Here is a 27,122-nt window from a genome sequence, read left to right as displayed (position 1 = left end):
ATGAGCCCGTTTGACATCCCGATCAGAAACACATAACAAAAATATTTCATAACTATATCTCGCATTGTTACTTGTTATAAATTTCTGTAATTTTAACTACTTACGAGACCTAATTTATAGCACAATATGTTACAAAAATTGTGTTCTGTTATAATCTTGTTATTTCATTCTGATCGGGATGTGCCCGTTTGACATACAGTCGTTTGGCATAAGTCATTTGGCACAAGCACAGAAGGAAAAGCAGCAGTGCAGTGTGCATTTAACGGCAGCATCCATAGCGTCGGAAGCGGCGACACTTCGCAAGCAAACTTTTGATCCACTCGAATGCCCGGTTTACTCAAATATAAGGGCTATAGTTAGTTCAAGTCCAACTGAGCGGTACCGACGTCGGACGACCCTGAAAGGAAAGCGATGTGACCGAGCCACAATAGACAGCGGCAGGCATTCGTTTCGGCTCAGTGCTGATGCCAAATAACCATTATGCCAAATGGCTAAATGATGCTAAACGGTCATTATGCCAAATGACTTTATGCCAAATGGATAATAATAGAGCTTCCATCCCGGGAATTTATGTCCCGTGAAATTGTGTTTTTTCATTCCCGGGATTCGGGAATATCGGGAAAGTTTGATTTAATTTATTCCAAAAGACATACGTTCTTCAAAAGAAATTCTGCAAAATCTTGACCGGCAAACACTTGGAGAGGGTAGTAATTGTGAAATATATTCTTTCAACTGCTTCGCAGAATAATGTGCTATATATCTGATCTCGGTAAAATGCAGTTATTTTCCGTGATTTGTTGAGGTTACTCAAGTTCTTGCTAAAAATGCTCATGTTTTCATGCCAAATGGACAAATTTTCCAACTATTGCCTCGAAGCATTGCTAAACAGTAGCGTTAGTAGTGCGCATGGGATCTTCGCAATCGATGTACCGATTGATCTGATTTTTGAACAGCTATTTCTTATTTTAATAACTAGGTCTTTAATGAAAGGGTTTGCAAACAAAGATTAGTTTTTTAGCAGTTTTCAAAAATTGGGATGGTTTGTAGATATATTGTGCTTAACGCAAATGCTACTTAAAATAAGGAAAGTCTCTAGAACGTCTGCAGAAATATTTGGTCGGTTAATCGAATGTATATATCGTCCAACAATTGTAATGGAAATTCTTGGACGAAGGTGTAAGAAGCAACCAGGCAAGCCTCGTCGTTAAATTGCCAAACTGTGATGTTAACTTCTTTCACCTTCTATCGTTGATTTCCGTGCATCAAGTAGGATACGAAGACAGTGGTCTTTACTGCACCCGGATATAATAAACCAATGATTGAAATGATTTTCTATCAATGAAATCTGCATTTAGCGTATCCTAATTCCACGTATCAATTCCGTAATAGGATCAGGAGATTAAATATATTTTAGAATAGTCTTACTTCATTAATACTTTTACCTAGTGGAACACAAGCAAACAATAAAAATATCAGCGGTATGACTAAAATTCCGTGTCTATTAATGCGAAACACGAATGCGTCTAATATTAAAAAATAACCGGAGCGGTAATCTGTAAGAAAAACACTGAACTAAAAAAGCATATACATATGAAAACCCGGTAATTTAGACTAGACGTTTGCGTAACTGCACATTTCGCCACATATGTTAATCGGGAAGAATCATTTCATAATTAATATCAATTGTCCTATTTGCTTTCCATGTTTTGCCGGCCTGGAGTCAAAAATACTGCTCCTTATTCAGATGACCTTGAATAAGTTCATGATACATACAAGGACGATTGAGTTGATTGTTGTATTTACGACCGACTTTTAATTTCAAGAAACATGTTTCATTTCATGTCTGGAACTATATCTAGTTTGGGACTGACCTAAACCGGTATTAATAAAATATCTGTTGATCTAATAAAGAGTTTTGCTATTAAGGACAGCATATTAGCTATGGGGCGTCTGTCACGCTCATGCTCAATGCTGGTATTTAATTGACATTGCTTTGCGCATGGAAACCTCTCGACCTTTTTTTATTTAACTGGAATGGGGCTGACTACGTTTATTTTATTTCTCTGTTTTGACGGACAGTTATTTTCTGCGTCAGCAAACTAATTGCGTACTCTGGTGTTAGAGTACGCTTTTTGAGGAAACGTTTATTTTTTATATACTAATTTGGTTGAGTTTCACTTTTTAACCCTTAAACTCATATTGTTGCCTTTTCGCGACATACCACGATTTTTGTGATTTAAAACCTCAACAAGAGGTATATATCGTATGATGCGACGATATATGCCTCTTGTTGAATACGTTTCGTATCCATCACGAAAAATGACTACCAAGGAGAAATGAAACTAAGATCCAGTAACCCAAACACCATAGTTATGGATTAACAATTGCTGGGAGCCACTACACACATTTTTACGCAATTATACGAACTGACTGATTATCAAAGTTGGTACCATATTAATATTCAAAAGCCCTACTTTCGAGGACAGCCGTTTATAGGAAAATGGTCGTCGAGTTAGGTCGACGTTTTCCCGCATCTGTGTTTTTTATATCATTTAATGCAGAAAATTTCGATATTTCAGTGTATGCTTTAGCCTACATCTATTAATTAGATCTCCTGGTTAAACAGTTGTATTCAAATAAATTACCTTTGTACGATATGCTGCGATCAATTCAAACAAAAATGCAACTTCTCTAATAAAATCATTATTTGTATCGCTTCCCAGGATCTACCAAATGCAATGAACGCCGCAGAGATCACCGATAAGCTGGGCCTGCATTCGCTGAGAAACCGCAACTGGTACATTCAGGCGACCTGCGCAACCAGCGGCGACGGTCTGTACGAGGGTCTCGACTGGCTGTCCAACCAGCTGAAGAATGCTAATCGTTAAGGAAGGGAACTAAAGCAAGAAGAGCAGCCTCGACAGGACGCGCGGTGCAGGACGCGAACTAGCAGTGCGAGCGAGCGAGATCGAGATACATATTAAGCAAGAGCGAAAGAGAAGAGAAGAAAAGCTCCGAAGAAGATGAAGATAACGATGATGAGATAGGGAAACCAACAAATAATGTAGCAAAAAAACAAAAAAACACAGAAAACCAACTCCCTCTTAAAGAAAATAAGGAAAAACACTAAAATGCAGAAGCCAGCCAGGTGACGTGTGTGTGGATGATTATATAAAAAAGAAATAATATAAAGTAATATAATGATAAAAATAAAGGGAATCACACAGAAAAAAATACAAAAAACAGAAGCTGACGCGTATTGAATAATTTAGCATGTGAGAATAAAACATAAGCTAAGCTGTGCAAGAAATAGAGATACAAGTGAGCTGAAATAAAAGTTGGCAAAGGTGTAAGTGAAAAACAAACGAACAACTTGTGCTTATTATTGATTGTTCTGCGCAACCACAGCAGTACCCCGTAGTTTTTTCACAGCTGCGGTATGAAAAAAGGCATTATCGGTCCTGTTATACTATTCTGAAACTTTCGTAAGGATCGCTTTTTACTATCATTCTGGCTTGTGCTGGCGGGAAATTGATTTCTACCCGTTGGGAATGCGTAAGTAAAGGCTGCCTCATCGTTTAGCGACAATTTATTTTTCCATTGTGCAAAGGGACTCGTTTATGTTTCACCTGTTCGAGGGTATATTAAAATTAACTAAAATAGTTTTTATTTATTATTGCTCCTTCCTTTATTAGTACTCGATTGATGACTAGTATACAGTTATTGAGAAGAAAAGAAACATTCGCATACGGATAAGAACACTAGAAGATGAGAGAAGATTTTGATTGCTTATATTTCGTGAAACGGATACGTCTAGGATGGCTTTTCAGCAAAGGCGATTTCTTTAGGATTCAATTCTTGACATTAAAACATTAAAATCACACAACATACGTGCAAGAGCAACAAACGAAAACAAAAAAATATGGAAGAGACTGCAGGTATCACTGTCATGCCCTATTTCGGAGAAAATCCTTTCGCTTTGAAATGCAAAATAAAAAACGTAAGGGATTAAATCTGTGACAAATGGAAGTACAGACAGAGCTAATGACAGCAACAGTAACCAATAAAAGACGCTACCAAGTTGAAAAGAATCACTGTAACAGCATCAGCAGAAGAAACAAAAATATCCGGAAATGACATCCGAAAACGTTCATTCAGAATCAGTTTAAGGAAGAAATTACAGCTACAAGTGTAACAGTTACGTTTAATTAAGATGAATAAAACACTATATATAGACGAAGCGTTCGACTGTGGATTAAGGATGAAAAGAAATACCCGTTGCATTATCTGAATTACAATTGGTCGGTGTTAAGTCAGATGGGACTAAGTGACAAAATATTAATTTCGAGAAAACCGGTTTAAAGTTTGAATCGCAGCATCCTTTACATTATAATTGGAAATTAATTTTTGCCATAATTCTTGTTTATTGTTACATATTTCAAATCTGGCAAAAGTCGAATGTAGCTGACGAAATTCGTGGCCTTATTCTGCGCGGCGTGTGACATGAGGTGACTAAACTCACCTCACTTTACGTGACTTTTTTCACTCGATTCTTAGAGTCGACTCGGGTGAGGTGAGATTCTCCATTGCGGTTAAATGGCGTCTCACGTCACCCGAAATGACTCTTCAGAATTGGGTGAGAAAAGTCATGTAGATTGAGGTGAGATTAGTCGTCTCACGTCACACGCCGCGCAGAATAGGGCCGTCCTTATCCAGTGCTAGCATTATCTCATTTTTTATGTTTTGCGATTTAGTCAGGTCTGACCTGACACCAATCAGTTTCTGATATTTAAATAAAAAGTCGAGTGGGTCATGTCGGTTCGCCCAGGGTATGTTCTCATTTCTCGTGTTTATTATTATTTCTGTACGTCTTCTATACTGTCGTGATACGCATAATTGTCCCATGTTCTATGGGATTTCTTATCTATATATGAGACAATTATGCGTAAAGCGGCAGTATATACATTCCAAAGATACGAAAAATTACAATTCATCAAAGATAAAAAATAGTCGAATACTATTGCTGTCATCTATTCTGAGCGAACTGCTTTCCGCTCCTTGTGTTAATTTTTTTTTCTCGGCGTTGACCAGGGGTCCTACTCTCACAGTCACGTCACCTAGTGACTAGAAGAAAATTTCGTGACTGTGAGAATAGGGCCCCTGGGGTTTACTTTCGTTTGCTTGCTGATCGTTCCGTCTGCCTTCTGCCTCGCTTTTGGTTGCGTCCATGTCGTCGTCGCTAGAAAAGTTTTTTTTTCGCTGCTAGATGTTTGGTTCTTTTTGTGTTTTCGAGTGACTCTGGTATAGCAGTCTTCTTTTTTGTTTATGTTAGCTATTACTTTCGAGATCGGGTAATGAGCCTATTTTCGCCATGTTTCCATTATCACCCTATCCATTTGAAACCGTTGGTTAGAGCAGTGTCGGCCATCTTTGTTCAGCGCATTGGGTCAAATGGTATGGCGACAATTGGGAAACTCAAACTGGAGCTAGCGTTCTGCGAAAATTGGCGGATCGATATTTTTCGAGGGTTTGTAGTGTTATGTTTGTAGTGTTATGTTTGTTAGTCTGTGGTGCAGTTTCCGAAATAAAGGCTGGCAAATTTTCAATTTGACAATTTGAACTGCTGAATTTTCAACAAAGCGAATCTCAAATCTGAGTCTCAAATAAGAGTAAGAAGGTGAAAAGAAAACAGTTTAGAAAAGCGTGGAATAGGATCATATGAGCAAGCTAAGAGTTTCTTGACGACTTAACCTTTTGTCTTCTACCACAGGAGTCAGGATATTTGAAAAGTTTTATCAATGGTGAATCACCTGAGTCTGCGGCATACCCGGGTTGTGTAAAGTATCTTATACTATCGAAAGCAATGTTCAAATATTTACACTAATATTATAATATTATTTTTATAAACAGTGATGTATGTTCTCTATGGGTAATAAGATAAACAACGCGCAATGTTGGCAAATATTGAACAATAACAGACTTGCCGCTTCGTTACACATCACTAGTTTTTAGCTACCAGACAAAAGTCTAAAAATTGAATACCAACACATTTTAGCAACAGTTTCGTAATTAGATATATTTTGCACTATAGGGTAATGAGCTTATTTTCGCCATGTTTCTTCTATCACCCTACGCAAGTCGTTGGTTAGAGCGGCATCTGTCATCTTGGTTCAACGCGTTGATTTAAATGGTACGGGCAACAATATGGGCAATAGTTTTTGTTGCGCCAAACACGAGAATTTCACCGTTTTCAGGGCATTTGTTTTTTATGTTGGTTCTTAACAACAAAGCAAAGCTGTCGATGCCAACTTGTACGCTTTCCATCGATTGTAGGCCGAGTACTTAATGAATTTGAAAGGCACTCTCCCTAATTGGGTGAAAATAGGCACTTTACCATATGTTGTAGGCCTAACCGCTTGCTGTTATCAATCGTTGGCAACTGCTTAGTTAAATTTCACACCTTCCAAATGGTGTCATCGATTCATCATAATATAAACAGATAGCTTCTCTTGGCAACAGCACAGTTTGAACCGAGATTAGCACGTTTTTTGCAGATTCTGCAGCGCTTGCTTGTTTGTGTTGGAAATGTGGGCTTGGCATAAAGCAAACATGGTGGAGATTGATTGGAACAATATTGACACGGTCTCTATTAAACGAAAATCACTTATTAGCACAATTAAATTAAAGAAAACAAATATTTTTGAACATTCAAAAAATAAAACATTGATTTATTTGCTTTAATGATAAAAGAATCTCGCCGCTTTCGTCACATTTTTTCTTAAATCTTCTCTGATGACGATGAGCTTCATAACAATTAAATCCCCACATCACAACTCCCTAAGTACATTCACAGAAAAAAAATGTTTCGAAAATCGTGAATAAAGTGCCATGAATTCTGGAACAATAACGTTTTTACGTTACGATCATGAAAAAACCTGTTTTAATCCACCTAGCGGTGCAATTGTGCCTTTCTCAATCATGAACACGAGAATGTTTGCGTTGTTTATATTCATTATAAGCTTTCAAATGCATATATTACATTTTATTATTATGCATGACATGACATGACATGAGTTCTAAAATTTTGTAAATGAAAAAACGGCCACGGTAATATTGAACTGAAAAAAGGTGCGAAATCGGCAAAGTCCCAAAAAGTCGATTTTTATAAATATAAAAATCGTGATAACCGGCCCTATTCTGCGCGGCGTGTGACGTGAGACGACTAAACTCACCTCACTTTACGTGACTTTTTTCACCCGATTCTGAGAGTCGACTCGGGTGAGGTGAGATTCCCCATTGCAGTTAAATAGGCGTCTCACGTCACCCGAAGTGACTCTTCAGAATCGGGTGAGAAAAGTCACGTAGAGTGAGGTGAGATTAGTCATCTCACGTCACACGCCGCGCAGAATAGGGCCGAACATAAAATCTCGACGTTTCATGCATTTTAAGGATGTAAAATTCGATTTCTGAAATTTCATGGGATCCCCCCTTTGAAAAAAATTTTGAGCTCCGGCTTATATGGGAATTTCATATGTGACCGGACGGTTCAATCTATATTTCCGGAACCATATAACCGATCCGTTTTATAGACATCTGTGGGGATAATATAGCTATCATTTGGGACTAAGTTTGAGAAAATCGGCACAACCATTTTTGAGAAACTGATATCAGTTTGCTAGTTTTGAAAGATGGCCGCTTTTCCCGGGCACTTCCGGAACCGTCTATGGTGGTCAATGTAGTCAACGAAAGTTTGTTTGGCCGTCGGTGACCTAGAACTGCAAATTAAAGTTGTTTGAGAGACATTTTAGCGAAATTTTTACCTTTTTTGCTTTCATCGGAGTATCGGTTTGAATCGCAATTTGCTATGTGATCGCACGCCACAACCCGTAACTCCGGAACCGGAAGTCGGTTCGGGATAAAATTCAATAGCCATGTACGGGGACGCAACATCTTTCATTTGAGAATAAGTTTAGTTGATTCGGTCTAGCCATCTCCGAGAAACCGATGTGACTGTTATTCTGAATTTGGATACTTCCACCGGCGCTTCCGGAACCGATGATGGTGGCTAATGTGACCAAAAAGACTTTGAATGGCTATTAGTGACCTAGTACTACAAATCGAAGTAGTTGTGGTCACATTTTGGAAAATTTTTCACCAGTATACATTCATTGCAGAATTTATTAAAATCGACATTTTCTACGTGATCGTGCTCATCACCCTGTAATTCCGGAACCGGAAGTAGGATCCATCAGACATTCAATAACAGCCTATGGGAACGATGTATTGAGTTGAGACTAACTTTGTCAAAATCGGTTCAGCCATCTGAGAAAAATGAATGACATTTTTGGTCACATACACACACAGACGCACATACCCAGCAAACCAGCAATCGTATATAAAAGTTTACAATAAATTACAAATAATGACAGACTAAATCAAAATTACAAATAGTGCAAGCAAAAATTATGTTTTGTTGTAAAAAGTTCACATAAAATGCCAATCTGTGATCGATATACAATTTTGACATGAAGTTATTTATTAGTCCACTACAACGTAAAACAAAATTGTACATGCAGAAATTTGGAAACATTGTATAGACTTTAATTTACAATTGGATTAAACTGCAAAATCGTTTAAAAAAATAGTCACCTCCTTATAGCACTTCGCAAATTCTCTGCCAGACTAGTTCAATATTTCAGCAATAAAAAATGGCTTGAGTAAAGAATGTAGGTTTTGATTTGACAGGTATAGAAGGTATCATTGGAGGGCCATATTTAGGTTGGATTATGGTATTTTTAGATCGTAATCACATAGCGATAAAAATGATCAAATATAATCGTTGCTTGACAGTGTATAAATAGGTGAGTACATAGCGGCTATGCTGGGAATACGAAGATCTCAGGTTCGAAACTGTGGAAGTAAATCGTAGCAGGTAATTTGATAATTGATGTTCCAGTAACTCCAAACTCACCCATGAAAAACATATCTACCAGTGTGGGCGTAACTATGTCTTATAGCAGAATTATAGAAATTTCATACTGATTTTTTATTTTCTTGTTATTTTTAAAATAATACTCCTTGTTACCACATTGGGGACCTTAAGCTGCATAAACCTTCATGTGTGATTGTAAAGTTGATCACATATAAACAGATAAGCTAGATGATTGTATAATGCTTCTGATGAGATCAAAATTCGTCGTAAATCACATAGTTCTACTATACCGATTTGTTCTACGTATATGGCCTCCACTTTTGTTCACATAGAAGCGATCTGTGCATTTTATACAATCAATTTATATCGTTTAATAGTACAGTTAATCAAATTGCAACTTATTAAAGTGAATCATAATGTTGGCTGGGTACGTACACACGCACAGACATTTGCCGAACTCGACGAACTGAATGGAATGGTATATGTCGCTCGGCCCTCCGGGCCTCCGTTAGAAAGTCGGTTTTCAGAGCAATTGCAATACCTTTCTATTGAGAAAGGCAAAACATGTATTTTATAATTATGTTCAATTTCCTATCAGTAACGCCTATACAACGCATTTATTAGTAGAAAAATTTGTTTTTGTTTTGTAAACTTCAGTCACGGCTTCCGACATTTTATCACAGACTAACAGACATAACACTCAAAAATAAAGCTTCGCCCACTTTAACGGTCATTTTAAATATATTTGTAGTTGGGACTGTGGCCACATTTGGGGGATAGGCCACTAGTGAAAAATTGTTCCCAAACCTGAGGGGTAACCCACCAGTAAATGAGTGTTTGGGACCGTGAATAAAAGGTGGAGCTAGTGTTCTGGGAAAATTGTCGGATCGATGTTTTTTGAGGGAATTCCCTCATAGTGTTATGTCCGTTAGTCTGTGATTTTATTACCAAATCTATTTTCTATACGTGAACTAGTTCACAACTGTATGAACATTATTCATTTAGGAACATTATTCAGAGTCCGGACAATATGGAAGTATTGTTCACTCCCAAGGGAATAAAAGACACTTCTCGATGAACGGAAATATCAATACCCCCGAGTGGATGTTGAGATACACTAAGGCAAAATGCATAGCGAAATTCATAAGATTCATCTTATGATGACTAGAAAAGTAACAAAACTATGTTTTCATAAGATTAATATGAAAAACATACTACTTATATGATTACCTTAACATTTTATAAGTTATTGCATATGCCTGTCATTCGAGTTTAATACGAGCATCTTATGATTCTCATAAACATAAGAGAAATGTATAATATTGTCTTATGATAATTCAAAGATGCCTTATGGAACATGAAATCAAAGCAAACCAATTTGACCAAATAAATGCCGTTTCATAAGATAATCTTATGATTTACATACGTGCTACTTGTGGATAAAAATTATACGATATTCCTATGAAATTCGCTGTATTTTTTGCCTGAGTGTAACAGAACGACAACAGCCCGAAGAGATATTGTCGTTCAAATACGGCTTAAACTATAGCTCTTTACTGCACTGGGCTAGGAACAATAGCATATCCTCGAGTTTTAGCTATCTGAACATTGGTTCATCTATGTATGAAGAACCAAAAATCCGGATTCGCAATTGCATTACTGCAAGGTAGTTGCATATCAAATGATATATGTAGTTCCGTAATCGGATTTACAAAGATCACCCGAAAAAACTCAGCACGTTGAATAGTAGCCATGTGATAATTGAGTTTGCAATATTCAGTCAGTCCCCTGACCAGAATACTGTAATTGGGCTTGGGGAAATGCAGCGAATTGTTTGACATTTTCGGACTCCGGCAGAAAAGTCTTTGTTTGAGTGCAAGTTTAGAAGCTATGCCAATGGGTGGCATGTTCGGATTCAGCACAAGAGCGAATCTTGTGCTTTATCCATCTTATCAAAAGTGGTACAACTAGTTCTGGACCACCGAAGTCAGTCACAGCGCCCACTCTAGTCAGTTCGTCCGCCCATTCATTTCCAGTAATACCGGATTAACCGGGTACTCATAGAAGGTAGATAGCATTTGAAATGCTAAGTTCTTCGATTTGAGTTAGAAATGCGATTACTAATTTTGATCTCGAATCTGTCGAACTAAGTGTTTTCAGGGCAGCCTGACTGTCAGAGCAAAAATATATTCTTTTACCGCGAAATCTCTATTGAAGTGTGATTGTACGCCACACAAAATAGCGAAAATTGAAATCTACCTACCGAATAAGACTAGTTTTTTTTTCTTATTTCACGACAATAGAGCACGCACAAACTACGTATTCTTCAAATTGTCGCTCCATCCAACCAGACAGCCATTCTTCGCCAGCCGGAATACTCATATTGAAAGTTTTAAAAGGAAAATTACATGTAAGTGTAGGTTACAGGGAGCTTGTGTATACTCATCCCAAGTAACCATTTGGGACCACAGTCTTATGTGTCTAGTTGCACGATTTATTGGGTTACTGTTCTAAAGCCGAGTATATTTAAGATCGAATGCACACGAAAGTGCTTCTTGTTTCAGAAACACATTCAGTTTTATGTTCAAGAGTGTCTTCAGATCAGCAGCAGGTGTTGTCGATAATGCACCAGTCATCGCCATCAAGACCTTCCTTAGAACATAGTTTAACTTTGATTGGATTGTTATGACGTCAAAAAAAAAAAAATAAATAAGATATTCGATCCGCTTCTAAAACAATCCGAGGTTCCGTTTGAAATATTATCGTTACAGTTGAAACCTGGAAAATCCAACCAGCGACAATTGGCATTTTGTTGCAAAGCTCATTTACCTGCTGCGACATCTACAGATTAATAGCATAAACAAGATAAGGTGGATGTTTGTGTGTTTTTTATATCTACGATAAATAAATTGATGTAATTTTTTGATGTTTTTCCGTAAATACGCATCAATCATCATCGAATAATGGACTTAGAGGGGAAGAAAAACGATTTGGAAGTTAATGATAATAGTTTTTAGTAGATACACTTAAATTGATCATAAAAAATCATCGAAAATGTTTCTGTGCTTCTAGGTTAGGTTTCACAACCGCCCGATTTAAGAATATTTAAACAATTCATCAAGGGATAACAAATATAAGTTCACTTTTGGCAAGAATTAGCTCTCATTTCGAGTATACACAACTTTGTACCAAATACAAATATGTTGTATATATATATATATATATATATATATATATATATATATATATATATATATATATATATATATATATATATATATATATATATATATATATATATATATATATATATATATATATATATATATATATATATATATATATATATTTGTATTTGTTTTTTATACAAATATTCAAAATTTATTAAAAAATGCAAAAATTGCGTAAACTTCTGAAAATTTTCTACTGATTTGACAGTTCATTCGCAAAACATCCACCTCAAGCAGGTAGCGCCCCCTATATATATTTTCTGCGTGAAGAAGCCAATCGTTTTTGTCGTGACTAACGACTTACCTTTCAATATTGGGACCCCTTTTCAAAATTTCGGAAGAAAAATGATGTAAGGTTTTGAACGCTTATATCTTTTGTTGTACTGAATGGATTTAATCAATTTCTTCTGCATTTTGTCGAAAATATTTGTACCAATGTTGTATTAACTTTTGTAATATGTAGGACATTCATTATCAACTTAAAAAATAGTGCTTTGAAAAATCTTTCGAAAACGACTCGGAAAAATGAAAATTTGCAGCCCATCCCGCACAGAGCCGTCAATATGGTGCACCAACCGAACAATAAAATGATGAAAAGTTTTAAATATGGGTCCATTACATGTTTGTTCCTATGATTATTCGTATTGGGTTGCTTGACGAGAGTAGTTGGTGGGAGAAAGCCGTCATATTCGTTTTGGTTATGCCATTAGAAGCCGGACGGAAAGGAAAGGCTTATGCACGGCACGAGAGCGAGCGAGAAAGCGATAGTAGTACATATTAGCGAAAGCGTTACGCACATTTTGAACCAAAATAACTTTCCTTCTACAAAACGGATTGCTAATATTGTTTCAAAAATCGGAAGGAAAACGTTCAACGCTTGCTACCGATACGTTGTTTGCTATATAAAATTTGTTTAAATAGTTCAAAAACTACTTTAAATGAGAATTAACATTAATGATAAAACCTATAAATAGGGGTGTCGCAACTTTTGAAAGCCAGACGTGTGTAAGACGCCGTGCATAACGGACGTGCGTGCTAGGTGTTAGGTCGTGAGAAGCTGCATCGGATGACCAATCGAATCGGCTACCACCGTAGACAAAAAGAAAAACGTTGGTGAAGGTGGTGGCGGTGAGAAGGCCAACAAGCCAAACGCTGCTGCTAAGAAACGCAGTCACTGAAAAGTCGGTAGCAACTGCCACTAAAAATGCCTCCAAAACATTGAAGGCTGCAGCGAACAAGCCGAAGACCCCAAAGCCAAAGAAGGCCGGCAAACCTGCCAAGAAAGCTGCCAGAAGAAGATAAGTAAATTCACGCGTCTCTAATGTTGCCAACAGTCCTTTTTAGGACTAACAAAATACTTGTAAAGAATTAATGGTGCTTATTTTCCGTTAGCGCTGTTAATTGTGGATGGATTTGTGTCATAGTTATATGCAAACCGTCCTTAGGATGAATATATAATGAAAAAATAATTTTATTAGGAAGTTCCTTTTATTAATTTGTATAATTAAAAATAATTATCATTTAAGAAAATATTTTTCAAATTCATCTAGAAACCCGAACTCTGCCAATAAGCGAAAGCTACACCAAAACGAATGATGAAAATATTTTCATTTATCGCACAAAAGGATGGCCTTCCATCTGCACCAAAAAGTTAATAAAAGGGATCGCCTTGATGCAAAGCGTGCTCATTCGGTATGAGCTGCGAACGGGGAATGTTCGTATCTGTGTATGCAGTAGAAAAAAATAGTCGGCAAGGTTTGCATTGTTTCAAAAGATTCTCGTCTTGTATCACCATAGTTATCTACAAACCGTCCTTATTAGGACGAATGCATAATGGAAAAAGAATTTAATTAGAAAGTTTCTTTTATTAACTAGTATTAAGTTTGCGCTAATTCTGTACCTTTACCAGTGAATCTTAAGAAAATATTTTAGGACGAATGCATAATAGAAAAAGATGGGTTGGTAATGTATACGCCATAACAGGGGTGTCGTGACCACACTTCGAAGTTATTTCAAATCTTGCAAAGCATAAATTGACATAATTTCAATAATTGTTCCTATATGAATGAAATGACAAATTTTCAGGTTAACACGGCAATAACTTTGCAATTTATAGAACAATTTTATATTTTTAGTTATCATATAACTGTCATCTCTTCCAAACAACTTAACCTTCTGCTGCCAACGCCGTGGTTTTGCGGGGTTAAGGAGAATCATTGTAAAATGTCCAATACACGATTTTATGTTGTTACCTCCACTAAAACCGCTTCAAAACACTCCCACCTGTCATACAAATTCATTGTCTGCTTGTTGAAATCCTTATATGAAATGATATTTGTGTTTAATATCGAAACTTTGAAAGAAATAAGAAAAATTAGGGGTATGTAATGTCCGGAGCATGACCGGGGTGTTGACGCAGGCCAATTATTTTGTGTGAAAGTTTTCTGTATAACCTTAAAAGATCTTGACTAAAACGTGCCTTCCTTAACTTTTATCGGCATAAATTTACCGCAAACTACTAACTCTTATTGAGTATTGACAGATGCTTATTGACCTATATTCAATTCGGTATAAAAAATTGTTTACATTCAATTAGCTAGAGATTACTGGTAGGGAAAGTTATGAAAATTAGAGCCATAGTACTCAAGTGAGAGCAAGGATGTGAAGCAAACAGATCGGAAAACTAGAAGTGGCAGGGTCATTAGAACAGGCTAATGAGAGTCGAGCTTACCAACACTTATGGTACAGCAGCTAGATGACGTTGGCTTATAATTGCCCGTAACGAATCCCAAAATGGAAATTAAAGACATACATAATCATGATTTGAATTCCACTATATGCGAAAAAAAACTGTGTCAGAGATTCACTTGACATAGTAAGGGAAAGATCCATGATACTCAGTTCGCAATGACCATATTCTAGTCTTGCCAGGCGTTCTGCTCTCAGCACGGAAAAATATCTCGTCTGGGGGATTCTGGTTTTCGGTCGTCTCTTGCGGTATAGAAGCAGGAACCTAGTGGATCAATTCTTGGATGAGATACTTTAACCCGCCGAATGCCACACGACCTTGGACACATATTTTTATACCGACTAGACTAGTCATAAGTAAATTGATGATAATATTTTTAGACAAATTTCTACCGGCCCTGTACCCATGTCACGTTGTAAATACAATTACGAAATGACTCAGCACTTGTGATATGCGCATATACTAAATTATTGTTAACGATCAGTATCGCAAGTTATTGAATTGAAACATTGGCGTTCCAATTGTTACCAGTACCCGATAAGAGCTGACCGATTGTTGTGCGCCCGCCCGTTCAATCGAAATCACTTGACCGAATGCTGATTGGCTGGCGCAAAGGACACACCTCTACGGCTCTTAGCGTGCGATGAGATATGTTTGTTGTTTGCAAAAAGAAAAAAATATTTATATACCTAAAAAATAAAAAAAATCGGACTATCTCTGACCGCGGTCAAAGCAATTTTTCAAACCTGACCGAGAGTGCTCGGTCCGTGATTGCTAACTGACTTATGGGGCTATTGTTGTTTTGGTTAACCCTTGAACGTACAGATGTGTAATACAAATAGGATATTCAATTTTCTTCCCATTTTGAATTTATATTTTTAAGAGTTACTTTTTCAATTTAGTACCTATTCCATTTACTCTACTTTGGAAGTAAAGGGTAACCATCCTTTCGACTCCGGTGAGATTATTCAACTTAAAACCGTTATTGAAGGTTGAACAGATGGATTTCTCCCTAGACAATGAAGTGAAATTTCTTTCCCAAGTAACAATTCTGGTTTTATAGCACACTACAAGTGCATTCTATTTAAGAGGGGCTTCAAGAGAGCCATAAAACCTCAATTGTTACTAGGGTTTTCCGGTCCGTCCTGCCAATTTCCATTTTCTATAGTCAATTGCACGTTATGTTTTGGGCAATGTTTACTACCGTATGCTCCACCTTTTATACTTTGTAGTATAGCACTACCCCCTGGTGGCAAATTATGAAGGCAGGGTCAATGGAACTTGTCATTCACTCGTTAGAGCCAAGAGCGGACAAGAATATTATAAAAAAGTTTTATGCTTACGAATTCAGAAAAGCCTTGACCATCAAATCAGTATAACGTCGTTCATGGTCAATGAAGGGTTTGCCAAATCTTCTTCGAGCAATCAATCGGCGGTCATCATTTCTAGGATGAATGTTGATGTCTGAGTTTGCCTCCGTTTTTTACTGGTCCCGCATGAGTGGCGTGACTTCAATACAATTACGGAAATGTATTTCGCAGATAGTCTTTTTATTATTAATGATCTTGAGCTTCTATATTTAGTGTGTTGTTTTTTATGGTCACCGTTGTTTTTAGTTTTTAAACAGCCAATTTTAATACGCCATAAGTTTCATTAATTGTTTGTTTTGTTGAATCCAGTTTTTGTCCACTAAGGATTGAATTCACTGCTACATGTCAGTCATTCAAGTAGACTTCGAAAAGAATGCGGGTACTTGTCCCTTGGATTTTGTGGCCATTGTTCGAAGATATGAATCTTAATAATATTATCAAATGTACGTTGTTACCAACAGCCAAAGTCTGCGCAAAGTTCATCATTCGACGATAACCATTAAAAACAACAAGCCAAATTATCAATCGAACAACATGCCACACACCTTCTATTGAAGCCCGGCCATCCACTTCACAATTCGCCCGGTGCCTGTTCACGCGTCGCGCCGGGACGCGATGCATACTTTATGGGAGTAAGCAACAGTGTGGGTTAGCTATAAAGTCTAAACATTAAACACCACCTACCCACCAATACACTACAGCATGCTGGCGATTATTCCGCGTGGCGCGAGAGTACGAGAAGACGCGCAAAAAAAAAAACGAAAAACGGCGGCGGCGGTGGAGCCTTAAAACGATTCGGCTCGTTCGGTTCTAGCTTCAGTCGATTTCCCGCTGACCAGGGATCACGGCACGGGTAGACTAGTGCGCAATAGACAGGACGGATCGGAATTGTTACTGTGGGACGAGACAACCGAGTAGGACGACTACTGGGTGGTTTTGAAGTTAGTTGTGGAAGTGAGCAGGAGTGAATGAAGTGTCATAAGCATTATATTTTTGTAGTTCAGAAAAAAAACACTATCATAGAATGTTTTAGCTGTAGAGAAATTCTACAAAAATAAAGGTAATATAGAATTTAGATATTCTCAAGAAATTAGCATGTGACAATGTATGAAATCTGGTTAATTACATTGTAGAAATCCTTACGATGTGCCATATGTTACCAATTGCTAAATAACGTGAATTTGGTTAACGGTGGGTTATTTCTACCTTATATTTACAAGAAGATGAACAATAACAATAATAAAAGAATAACAGTGCAATAGTGAAATAGCTAAATTGATAATAATATGATAATTTAACCTTTCAAATGCTGTACATGTAGTTTTGACTTATCGGGATGGTAATTCCAGACAGACTACCAACTGAAATGAATAAAATTCTTCAAGTAACAGTTACTCCGAAATGAAGTGTTGTGTGAATTCTCGTTTTGATTTATTTTGGTGTAGACTCTGCCTAATTTGTAAGCAAATTTTTCCAAAGGTGCCTTTCTTTCCAACTCGCAAGATAGTTAGATAACAGATTATAAGTCGTAGTCGAAATAGTATACAGTATCGACTTTGATAGTGAAGTGCATTTTATTACTATATACATAGTGGAATTAAAACGAAGACGTCTGTCTTAAGTGTTTTAAGACAATGCACTAAGTCAATCAAAAAGGTTTATTTGGCGATTGTAATGTTTATTGTCATACTTGGAATATAGGGTTATTCAAAACATTTCAAATACAAGAAGAACACTCTCGTGGTACTGGAACCACACCCGAAAATTTACAATTTGTTGAGAAATTTTAGATTAGTTTGAAATTTATATTAGTTTTAAACCCAAAATCTTTTCAAACCAAATTTGACCGCCAATACTGTTACATGGGTGCGTTTCGACTTCGTCTCATCAGAAACCGACACTAACTTTTTGTCGGAATAGATTAGCGCCGGCTTGACGCAAATCCCTAAAAACTAAAACGTTTGATCAGTCGTTCGATTGAAACACAAAGTGTGTTTTAGTTTTAGGGATTTGCGTCAAGCCGGCGCTAATCTATTCCGCCAAAAAGTTAGTGTCGGTTTCTAATGCGACGAAGTCGAAACGTACCCATGTAATAGGTAAGGATTTGTGTCCATCAAGTGCAAAGACTGGTTTTACCAAAAAAAATTTCCCCCTGGTGAGAAATTTTGGTGAGAAATAGCATAGCACCAACACTGATTTTCATTAAATGAGGTTTTTACGTATTAAGTATTGTACAGTGTACAATATTTTCTGGATTCGCCCCAGGCTGGAACAAACTAATTATAATTGATACATTCAAAACCCCATTGTATGGATATACTTCAAACGCAAAAGTAAAGTAAGCACCACTTGGCGTGTTTTTTATTCCGTCTGTCACATACGACTGACGCTTATATGAGTGGGGTCGCTCATATCAAAAGATTCGAGTAATTGTGATATTTCGACTTGAAATTAAATTTTTCACTATTTAATCCTAAAAGGTAATATAAAACAACTCCTTAAGAGCTAATTTTGCATCTTTTGAATCCTGTTCGATTAAAAATTCTGATACCGGCACAGAGTCCTTTCACCTTTGCTATGGAACCTTTGGTTTCTGACGGCTTGTTGAGGAAACTCAATGAGCTTGGATTTCCAGCCTACGGGTTTGCTGCCGATTACCAAATACTAACTATGTACTGGACTTTGCGTCGGAACAATCTTTGGCTTAATGCGACAAACATTAAGAACTGTGAAACAGATTCGTCAAGATCAAAGATAGTCTGCTAAGTATTGTAATATTCCGAAAGAAGCGAAATATTCAGCTGTGCTAGATATATCGAAAATTCGTTTAGATAAGCTCAGAATTGCAAGATTCGAAATTTGCATGTATGGATCTACTGTAGGACGGGATTGGCTGTTTCAAAAACCTCTTGCTCTAGTGAGCGAGGATTTTGAATGACAATCGCATTGGACGGGACAAAAAAGTGTGTCTCTTCAAAAAAGTGTCGGGTGACGTTTGGTAAAACTGCTTTGCGTCTTCTTTGACAAGGATCGTTTGAATGATCGGTTGTTACAAGCAAATTGTTGTCGGTTACAAGCAAATGGGTCTTTGTAGCAATAATTTTAATTTCAATTATTGATGATAATTAATCTAGCTCACTATACGATTTTTGCTATTGATTTAAAAAGGTGGCCTTTGTGTGTACCTGGGAATGATACTCCTATCCTAACTTATTTCATGATTTAACCTAACTTATTTTTAAAGCAGACCAAGATTTTGGCGCCCCCCCCCCCAAGGTCGGCACCCTTGGCGGGGGCCAACCACACGCTACGGCTCTGTCGACAAGTTAAATTAAACACTTCAATTACTCTTTTCACGAAGAAGCAATACAACCGGGGTTCGTCCCTTGCAGTTCTTTGACTCTGAGCTACTGTGTGCAGATCAAGTTAAATACGTTGGAGTTATATTGCATTCCAAACTGAATTGGTCTGCTCACATTGAGTTCAGAGTCAAGAAAGCGTGCATGGTCGTCGGGCAGCGCAGACGAACTTTTGAAAAGACGCCCGCAAACATCACCGCCATTTTCATCTTATACAAACTAAAACAAACGAAATGGCCTGGAAACGTGAAATGTATCACCCTAATTTTTTTCGCCAAATATCAGCAAAAGTTTACTGAATTTTCATCAGCTGAAAATTTCAACAATACAATATGCCGAAAATTCGGCAATTTGAATTGAACCTGTTTGACAGATTCGCTTTGCTGAAATTTCAGTTATTCAAATTGTCAAATTGACACCGCAATTGCCGAATTCTCAGTATACCTGACTGAATTGCTGTAAATCCGGTAATTGCGCTGTCAATTTGACAATTTGAATTACTGAATTTTCAGAAATGAAATGAAATAATCCTGGTGACGAAGAGCCAAAACGATATTATATCACTCATCATCAGTGTGAAGCTGATATATGCCGGTTTACTACTCAACGAGTGTATGTCGTCATGGTACGGGTAGTAAAGAGGTGTTTTTAGCGAATAGATATTTGTCGACTCTAATCTAAAAATTTTATGTCCAGTTTTTTTACTAGAAATTTCAGGTCATAAGTTATTTATAGTAGCGGAGAAAAGAAGAGTAAAACAAAATGCAGTACAACAGCAGATTGCGTGTTATGAGAAACCACATACTAAGAAAGTCTATTGTATAAGTTTTATTTGATGCATATGAATCTGATGTGCATAATAGTTTTTAAAATTTAGGTGTTTTGTCACATGAAACGTATGTGATTTTTTGGCTCAGTGTATTCCACAATTTAAGTCGCATCTATTCTTAGGTGATGACTGAACCGATTTTCTCAAACTATGTCTTAAATGGATGGTATATTCAGCTGGGTGTTGTATCGTTCGCCCCTCTCCTCTTTACAATTGCACCTCACCCCTTCATCATCCCCCTCGGACCACCCTCACACTCGCATTCTCTCCATTGACCCCGCATACCGGAAGTGTATGTGTGTCATTTAAACTTACACAATTTTCTCAGAAATGGCTGAACCAATTTACACAAACTTAGTTTGAAATGAAAGGTATTGCGCTCCCATAAGCTACTATTGAATTTTTAGTTCATCCGACTTTCAGTTCCAGAGTTACGGATTGGAGAGTGCGGTTACACAGCAAGTTCTCATATAAACTGGTAACATTAAAATGAGTACAACATTGTTTGGATTTGCAGGTCTAGATCACTTATGACCAATCAAAGTTGATTTGAGCACATTGGCCACCTATGACGGTTCTTAATGCCTCCGTTGTGTGGGAGTGTGTGTCGTCGATTTTTTTTCGGGAGCGTCGCATTCATCTCGAACTGTGCGCGAACAGCTCAATGTTCAAAATGGATTGCTTTTGGGCATGAGATTGTGAGCATAAAAACAGAAAATCTAAGCACGCCGTTTTGGGCGTAGAAAATAAAATAATGTGTTGTCTCGGTGATTCGAAAAGAGCGATGATAAAGAATCAATGAACGACAAGAATTGATTTCTTCACGCGAAAAGAAAAACAATTTTTAGCGTTGCTTAACTTCCCGTAACAATAAATGATTGGGTTGGGTTTTAAAAATGCATTCGTAGCTCTGCATTTTCTTAATTTGCCAATTGCAATCATCATCCCACGGCAAATTGAAGTATGTGACATAGGGGTTTGTTTTGAGAAGTTCAAGACACCTAATGACGGCCGCGAAACTGGCGAAATAGTGTCTGCGAAGGATTTCATTAACGATACAAACTCGTTCCTCTGACAATGTGTGTTCACTGATTTAACCTCTCAAAAGGGAAATATTTGTTTTGAGCTACTCATTGAAAAAAAATATCTAAAAAGATCATCATCAAAATGTTAAAAAAATAATCAGAACATTTCAAAATTATGCTAAGATAAAAGAAAAGCAAATAAGCTTACGATTAGCGAGTACTTTAGCGAAACTGAGTTTTTTGTCTAAATATTTTCTACCAGAGACACCGTGAAGTCTTTATTTGAAAATATAGTGAATTAAGTCGACACCAAAATATTTTAGTGAAAAATATCTACACACAATTTTCCTGCTACAAAAAAAGTATGGGATTGAACCGAGAATTGGACTTATTTTCTCACCATACACTGAGAAATAAAAATATGCAGAGTTAGCATACTTTCTATTCCCATCGTTTTTATTCTGCTGTGATTTTTATGCATTTTCTAGCATATAGGGGAATTATGGTTAAAACCGACACCTTAAGCTTAACACTTTTTCTAAGTTGCCACAAAACCAATAAAATTATAATTTTTATGCAGAATTCTTCTTCAGAAAATTCTTAACAAGACTTAATTTTTTCAGCGCTTCAAAAAATTAATTTCATTAAAAAATATTGGTTGTAAAACTTGGAAAACAAAGTGACTTTTTGTAAGCACTACGGGTAAAACCGACACCCCATAGGGGTAAGATCGACACCCCCTTTAATTTATTTTCTCTCCACTTTATTAAAATCTTTATCTTTATTAAAAATGAGATATATGCGTGATTAATAAAGTGTGAGTATGTATGATGCAAATATGTGCTTTTTATTGTTTCATCATGTAGTGAGGGGAAGAAAGTTCGAAAGCGTAGTACTATAAATAAGAGTATTTTATGCTATAGGATTATTTATTGATATGAGTATTTCCAAATAATCCTTGCGCACATCATTGCAACCTCCAGTGTCATTTTATTTCGTAAGAGAAGATTTTCAAGCGTTCTACGTTCTGCTAATTGGATTCATTCACTTATAAGTGACACACACACACTTCTTAGTAAAACTATCTTTTTCAGATTTGATTTTTCGGACTCTGATATCAACGATCTATTGGGGTATACATAATATCATTGTCTCATTGTGATGAAATTCGTCTATAAAAAAACCAAGAGAACACTAGAAATTCGGTTTGATGACCTTTTGGCAGAAATAGCAAAAGCTTCGTTAGAATCAGATAAGCAAAAATTCCAATTTTTGATTTTTAAAGAGACTTACAAGAAATAAACACAATAAAAGTATTTCTGTGTATTTCTGCTAATACTATAGTGTTCTAATAGGCTAATTGAAGTGTCACAAAGATCCCCAGTATTTTGAAATGAATCGCAACTATACACAACCATCTTAACAGGGTGTCGGTTTTACCCTAACCATAGGGTGTCGGTTTTACCCCAACAGCGCACATTTTTTTATAAAAGCAATTAAAAATATTGAATTATTCAAACTCGTCTTCAATGCACCTAGTTGATCATAGGACAGGCCGATAATAATAGGTACTGAAAAATGGGGTGATTTGAAAAGCTTTCGTTCGGTTAAAACCTTAAAATCTACCAACGAAATTTTACATCCAGACGAGTATGAACGCTGCTGTCGAATGTTTTGTTAATTTTTATGACATTCGGCGCACTAACGTAAATCCAATTTTTCTTCAAATGCTCTAAATAAACGTACTAATAATATTGTATCATTATGAAATGAATAAAAATTTGATTTCTAGGAAAAGTTGTGGGGTGTCGGTTTTTTCCCACAATTCCCCTACTTCTAGTAAGCATTCAATATATCCAATGCATAAAATTTACAGCAGAAGTAACGAGAGGTAGGTAGAAACGTATGCTATCGATGATTAAATAAAGTTCTGCGTGTATAACTCTGTATCAGGATATTTTTGAGTCACACCTGTTCGAAGATTATACAGGATAAGATATTTATCTTTGTTACGAATAATAGGCACAACAAGGGTTGCACTGAAATTGAACATCAACGTCTACCTGCAATATTCCTGATAGATAGATAGAAGTTGTTGAAACTATTCCAAACGCCCTAACAGTGAGAACTGAATGGAAAGTTTGCAATGGGAAAGTTTTCGCTTTGCTTTACCATACTTTCATAATTTGCGGTTATGTGCTTATGTCCGTTTTCGACCTAGCGAGTGTTGTTCCTACACAAAGAGCAGTGAGAAAACGAAAGAGGTTGGAAATTTCCACGATTTCTAACAGAACAAAAGCAAAGCCTTGGCACTACAATCCCTTTGCGGAATTTTTGTTTTGACGAACTTTGCGCCGACTCTCAGCGTACACACTGTTTTGATTTTGAGTTTACATGTAATCGTTTGTACAATCGAATATAAATGCTTGAACGATTTATGAACGTAATGGGCCCTATTTCGCATTAGATGGAATTGGTTAATTTTTTAATATTGAGCTTTTTAATATGTAATATTGCTCCACTAACCTGGACTCCGCACTTTCAAAGTGCGAGTGGTCTCAAAACTGCGAGCTGTCAAAACACATGTATTTTAAAGGATAGAGATGAGACTTTCTCAGACAGACCAGTCGAACTAACCAGTTTATGAGAACAATTTAAAAGAAGAATAGTAAGTGCGCAGTGCGGTTAGAATCCAGTTTTAGTGCTACAGACAATAAATTGTCAAAATTAAAAAAAAACTGTCACTCCCTGTAAGACTGACGACTCTATTCTGCCGGTTGACGTTCGTAGTTGAAATTTTTGTTTTCAGAGCAACAATAATTAAATTACCTATTACCAGTTGTTTCCAGTCTCGATCTTTAGATTTCCGTATCCGCAGCCTAGCCTTCATGCATTCACCTATATAAACATCGTCGAACAGATGCTATTTTTGATAATATTATAACCACAAACTAACCGACATAACACTCGAAAATATTGCTTCGCCTACTTTAATAACGGTCATTTTAAATATATTTGTAGTTGGGGCTGCGGCCGTTTTTGAAATTATGGTGCCACTGATGACATATGAACAAGCATATGGGGGATATACCACTAGTGAAAAATTGTTCCCAAGCCTGAGGTGTGATCCACCAGCAAATAAGTGTTTGGGACGGCGAATAAAAGGTGGAGCTAGTGTTCTGGGAATATTGCCGGATCGATATTTTTTAAGGGAATTCCCTCATAGTGTTATGTCCAGTGATGTACCAATTCGGGTTTTTATAATTTTGGGGAAAAAACCCAAGTTTTTTTCCCGGTTAAAACGGTTTTTTCGCGGGAAGGTTGGGTTTTTTGCATTTTTTGATATTTTGGTAATTGAACATTAATGTATTGTTATCCAAACATTTTTATTTTATTTGTGAGCATTATTGCCATAAAATTTTGCATGTATATGAATTCTGAATGGTTTTCCTCGATTGAATCGTTGTTATAGCGGTGATCCAACATTTTTTTACAAATATTGTGGTTAAATAAGTGATAAAACTTTTCAATGTTTGGGCTAAGTCGATTGCGTTTCTTACTGTGAATCCACCTAAACGAACTAAACATTTTTCTACTGTTGCTGATGTAGTTGATGCCGAAAAAATTCGGATTGTGATTTGTGAGAGTTCTGATTACGGTTCATACTAATGACGAATGTCAAGGCCACTCACATTCTGCATATTACTCACTTTTCACCGAACTAAATAGGTATTTTCTAAATTTTGTGTGAATACTTACCTCATTTTGCTAAAAGTATAGCAACCCCTAAAATGAGTAACAAGCAGAATAAAAGTAGTTTGGGCATCACACGATTATTCTAATTTTCACTTGTTAGAGTAACAATGACTATTGTTCCCAGTATTATATGAAACCAGTTGGAATATGGAATGGACCGAAATTAAAGTCGCAGGAACAGAAAATACTTCGTAAAACCCGTATTAAATATATTAGAATGTGAAAATTGAATTTAAACTTCAAGTTTCATAATTGGACAGCAGCTTTTCGATTATGTCCTACAGAATAAAAACCGTAAAAAAGTATATCCGGTTCTTACAAAGGACTTTTCTTTATCCAACTTTTAATCTTGAATGTAACGTTGTACGGAATTTAGTCTGAGCGAATTATACTGGAGGTTCATCCTTGCCGACTTTTTCGGGTGAGAATATTCTAAGCGATTGTCGTGCTCAAGGATCTCTGTCCGATTTTTACGCTTGATGTTTATATTCGATTTTTACATGCTAAGATACCTGGAGTGGATTCTACAAAGTATGTTTTATCCTTGCGACTTTTATTTTCGGTCTCTCAAATGTAAATGCAAGATTCTTTAACCCTCCGGAAGTCGCGCTTATGGCCCACTGAATGAGCAGCCGCTGGTGCCCTAAGACGATTTCGCTAGATTTTCAGAGCAGCGTGCACTCAGTGCATTAGCGCGACTGCCGAAAGGATAAAAAACATTAAATGAACATTATATATTCGATAAAACGAAAAAACCCATATTTCGTCCGGGTTAAAATGATTTGGGAAAAAAACCCGGTTAAAACCCAAAAATAAAATCCCGGGAAGATGAAATTACTGCTGTATTCAGCTTTCCAACTGTGGTTTAATATTTTCACGAATCATAAGTATTGATCAAAGGAAAGCGCTTTTTTCATTTCTAAAAATTCAACGAAATTAGCAAAAATTCCATAAAATGAAGTGTGTGTAAATAACAAACCATTATTGTGGACAATTGTGCAGTTTAATCCGATTCAAAATCGATGCATATACAAGTTTTAAATCTGATATTAATATGCTCTATTTAATGGGAAATTCCAGGGAAAAAGTATTTGGCCAAGCGCAGTTTAGTAAACTTTTCAATTATCTTTACTGTATATAAGCAAACAATTATATTCACAAACAATTTTGAACGTTGTGGTTTTTAGTGTTTCTACATCTTTCGACGCAGAGTTCTCTCAGAAAATTGGCAATAATATTATAAATAGCAAAAAATTTCACCATATCGGTGACACAGTGAATTAATATTGAATGCTACTGTTTCTAAGATCAAAATAGATTTTTTACTTAGAGATGGTCGGGTTCGGGTTTTTGGACCCAAAACCTGGACCCGACCCGAACCCGACGGGTTCCGGGTTTTCCAATTTGAATTTCTGGGGTTCTGATCGGGTCCGAGTTTTTGAAATTTTAAACTTTCGGGTTCGGGTAGGGTTTGGGTTTTTCGAATTTGGAATTTTCAGATTCGGGTCGGGTTCAGGTTTTGAACAGATCACACCCAACCATTTCTTGACACTGTTTACGGCTATACACAACACCCAGTCTCTTTTTGTAGTAAATAGCTCTACTTCGTGATAGAAATGGATGTCACATATAACCGTACTGAGTAAAGCCATGTCAAGTGATTCCCGAATTTTTCGCGAAATCACCGATCTTCATGAGGTATATTTTATTGGATAGAGATTTTGGTGAATAGCTTTTGGTATAAATATTTCGTTAAAGCACCTTTTATTTTTGAAGATATTAACCCTTAAACTTTATTGTATGATAAAATTGTAAATTTTATATATCAAAAACCACTGTAGACAATTCAATGATTTTTTGCACGCTTTTGTA

At 36.6% G+C, this 27,122-nt stretch overlaps 3 protein-coding genes across 6 annotated transcripts in view; 2 read left to right on the top strand and 1 right to left on the bottom strand.

The window, feature by feature from the left end:
• Nucleotides 1-4,240, top strand: part of LOC131687994 (ADP-ribosylation factor 1) — a 28,801-nt gene extending 24,561 nt beyond the window's left edge. For all 4 annotated transcript variants that reach the window (XM_058972116.1, XM_058972117.1, XM_058972114.1 and 1 more), the window contains one exon: nt 2,724-4,240. In XM_058972116.1, the coding sequence (XP_058828099.1) occupies nt 2,724-2,888 (165 nt within the window). In that variant the 3' untranslated portion in view covers nt 2,889-4,240. The remainder of the gene's footprint in view (nt 1-2,723) is intronic.
• The window catches only part of LOC131687988 (high affinity cationic amino acid transporter 1-like), a 400,280-nt gene that overhangs the window by 193,136 nt on the left and 180,022 nt on the right, over nt 1-27,122 (bottom strand). The window lies entirely within an intron of this gene.
• LOC131687992 (dicarboxylate carrier SLC25A8-like) overlaps nt 17,093-27,122 on the top strand; it is a 43,694-nt gene continuing 33,664 nt past the window's right edge. Inside the window, exon 1 of the mRNA XM_058972111.1 lies at nt 17,093-17,341. The gene's annotated coding sequence lies outside the window, so the exon portion shown is untranslated. The remainder of the gene's footprint in view (nt 17,342-27,122) is intronic.

Source organism: Topomyia yanbarensis, chromosome 3, assembly GCF_030247195.1.
Source record: "Topomyia yanbarensis strain Yona2022 chromosome 3, ASM3024719v1, whole genome shotgun sequence".
Lineage (NCBI taxonomy): Eukaryota > Metazoa > Arthropoda > Insecta > Diptera > Culicidae > Topomyia > Topomyia yanbarensis.
The sequence above is the reverse complement of the archived record's forward strand: the minus strand, read 5'-3'. Positions and strand labels throughout refer to the sequence as shown.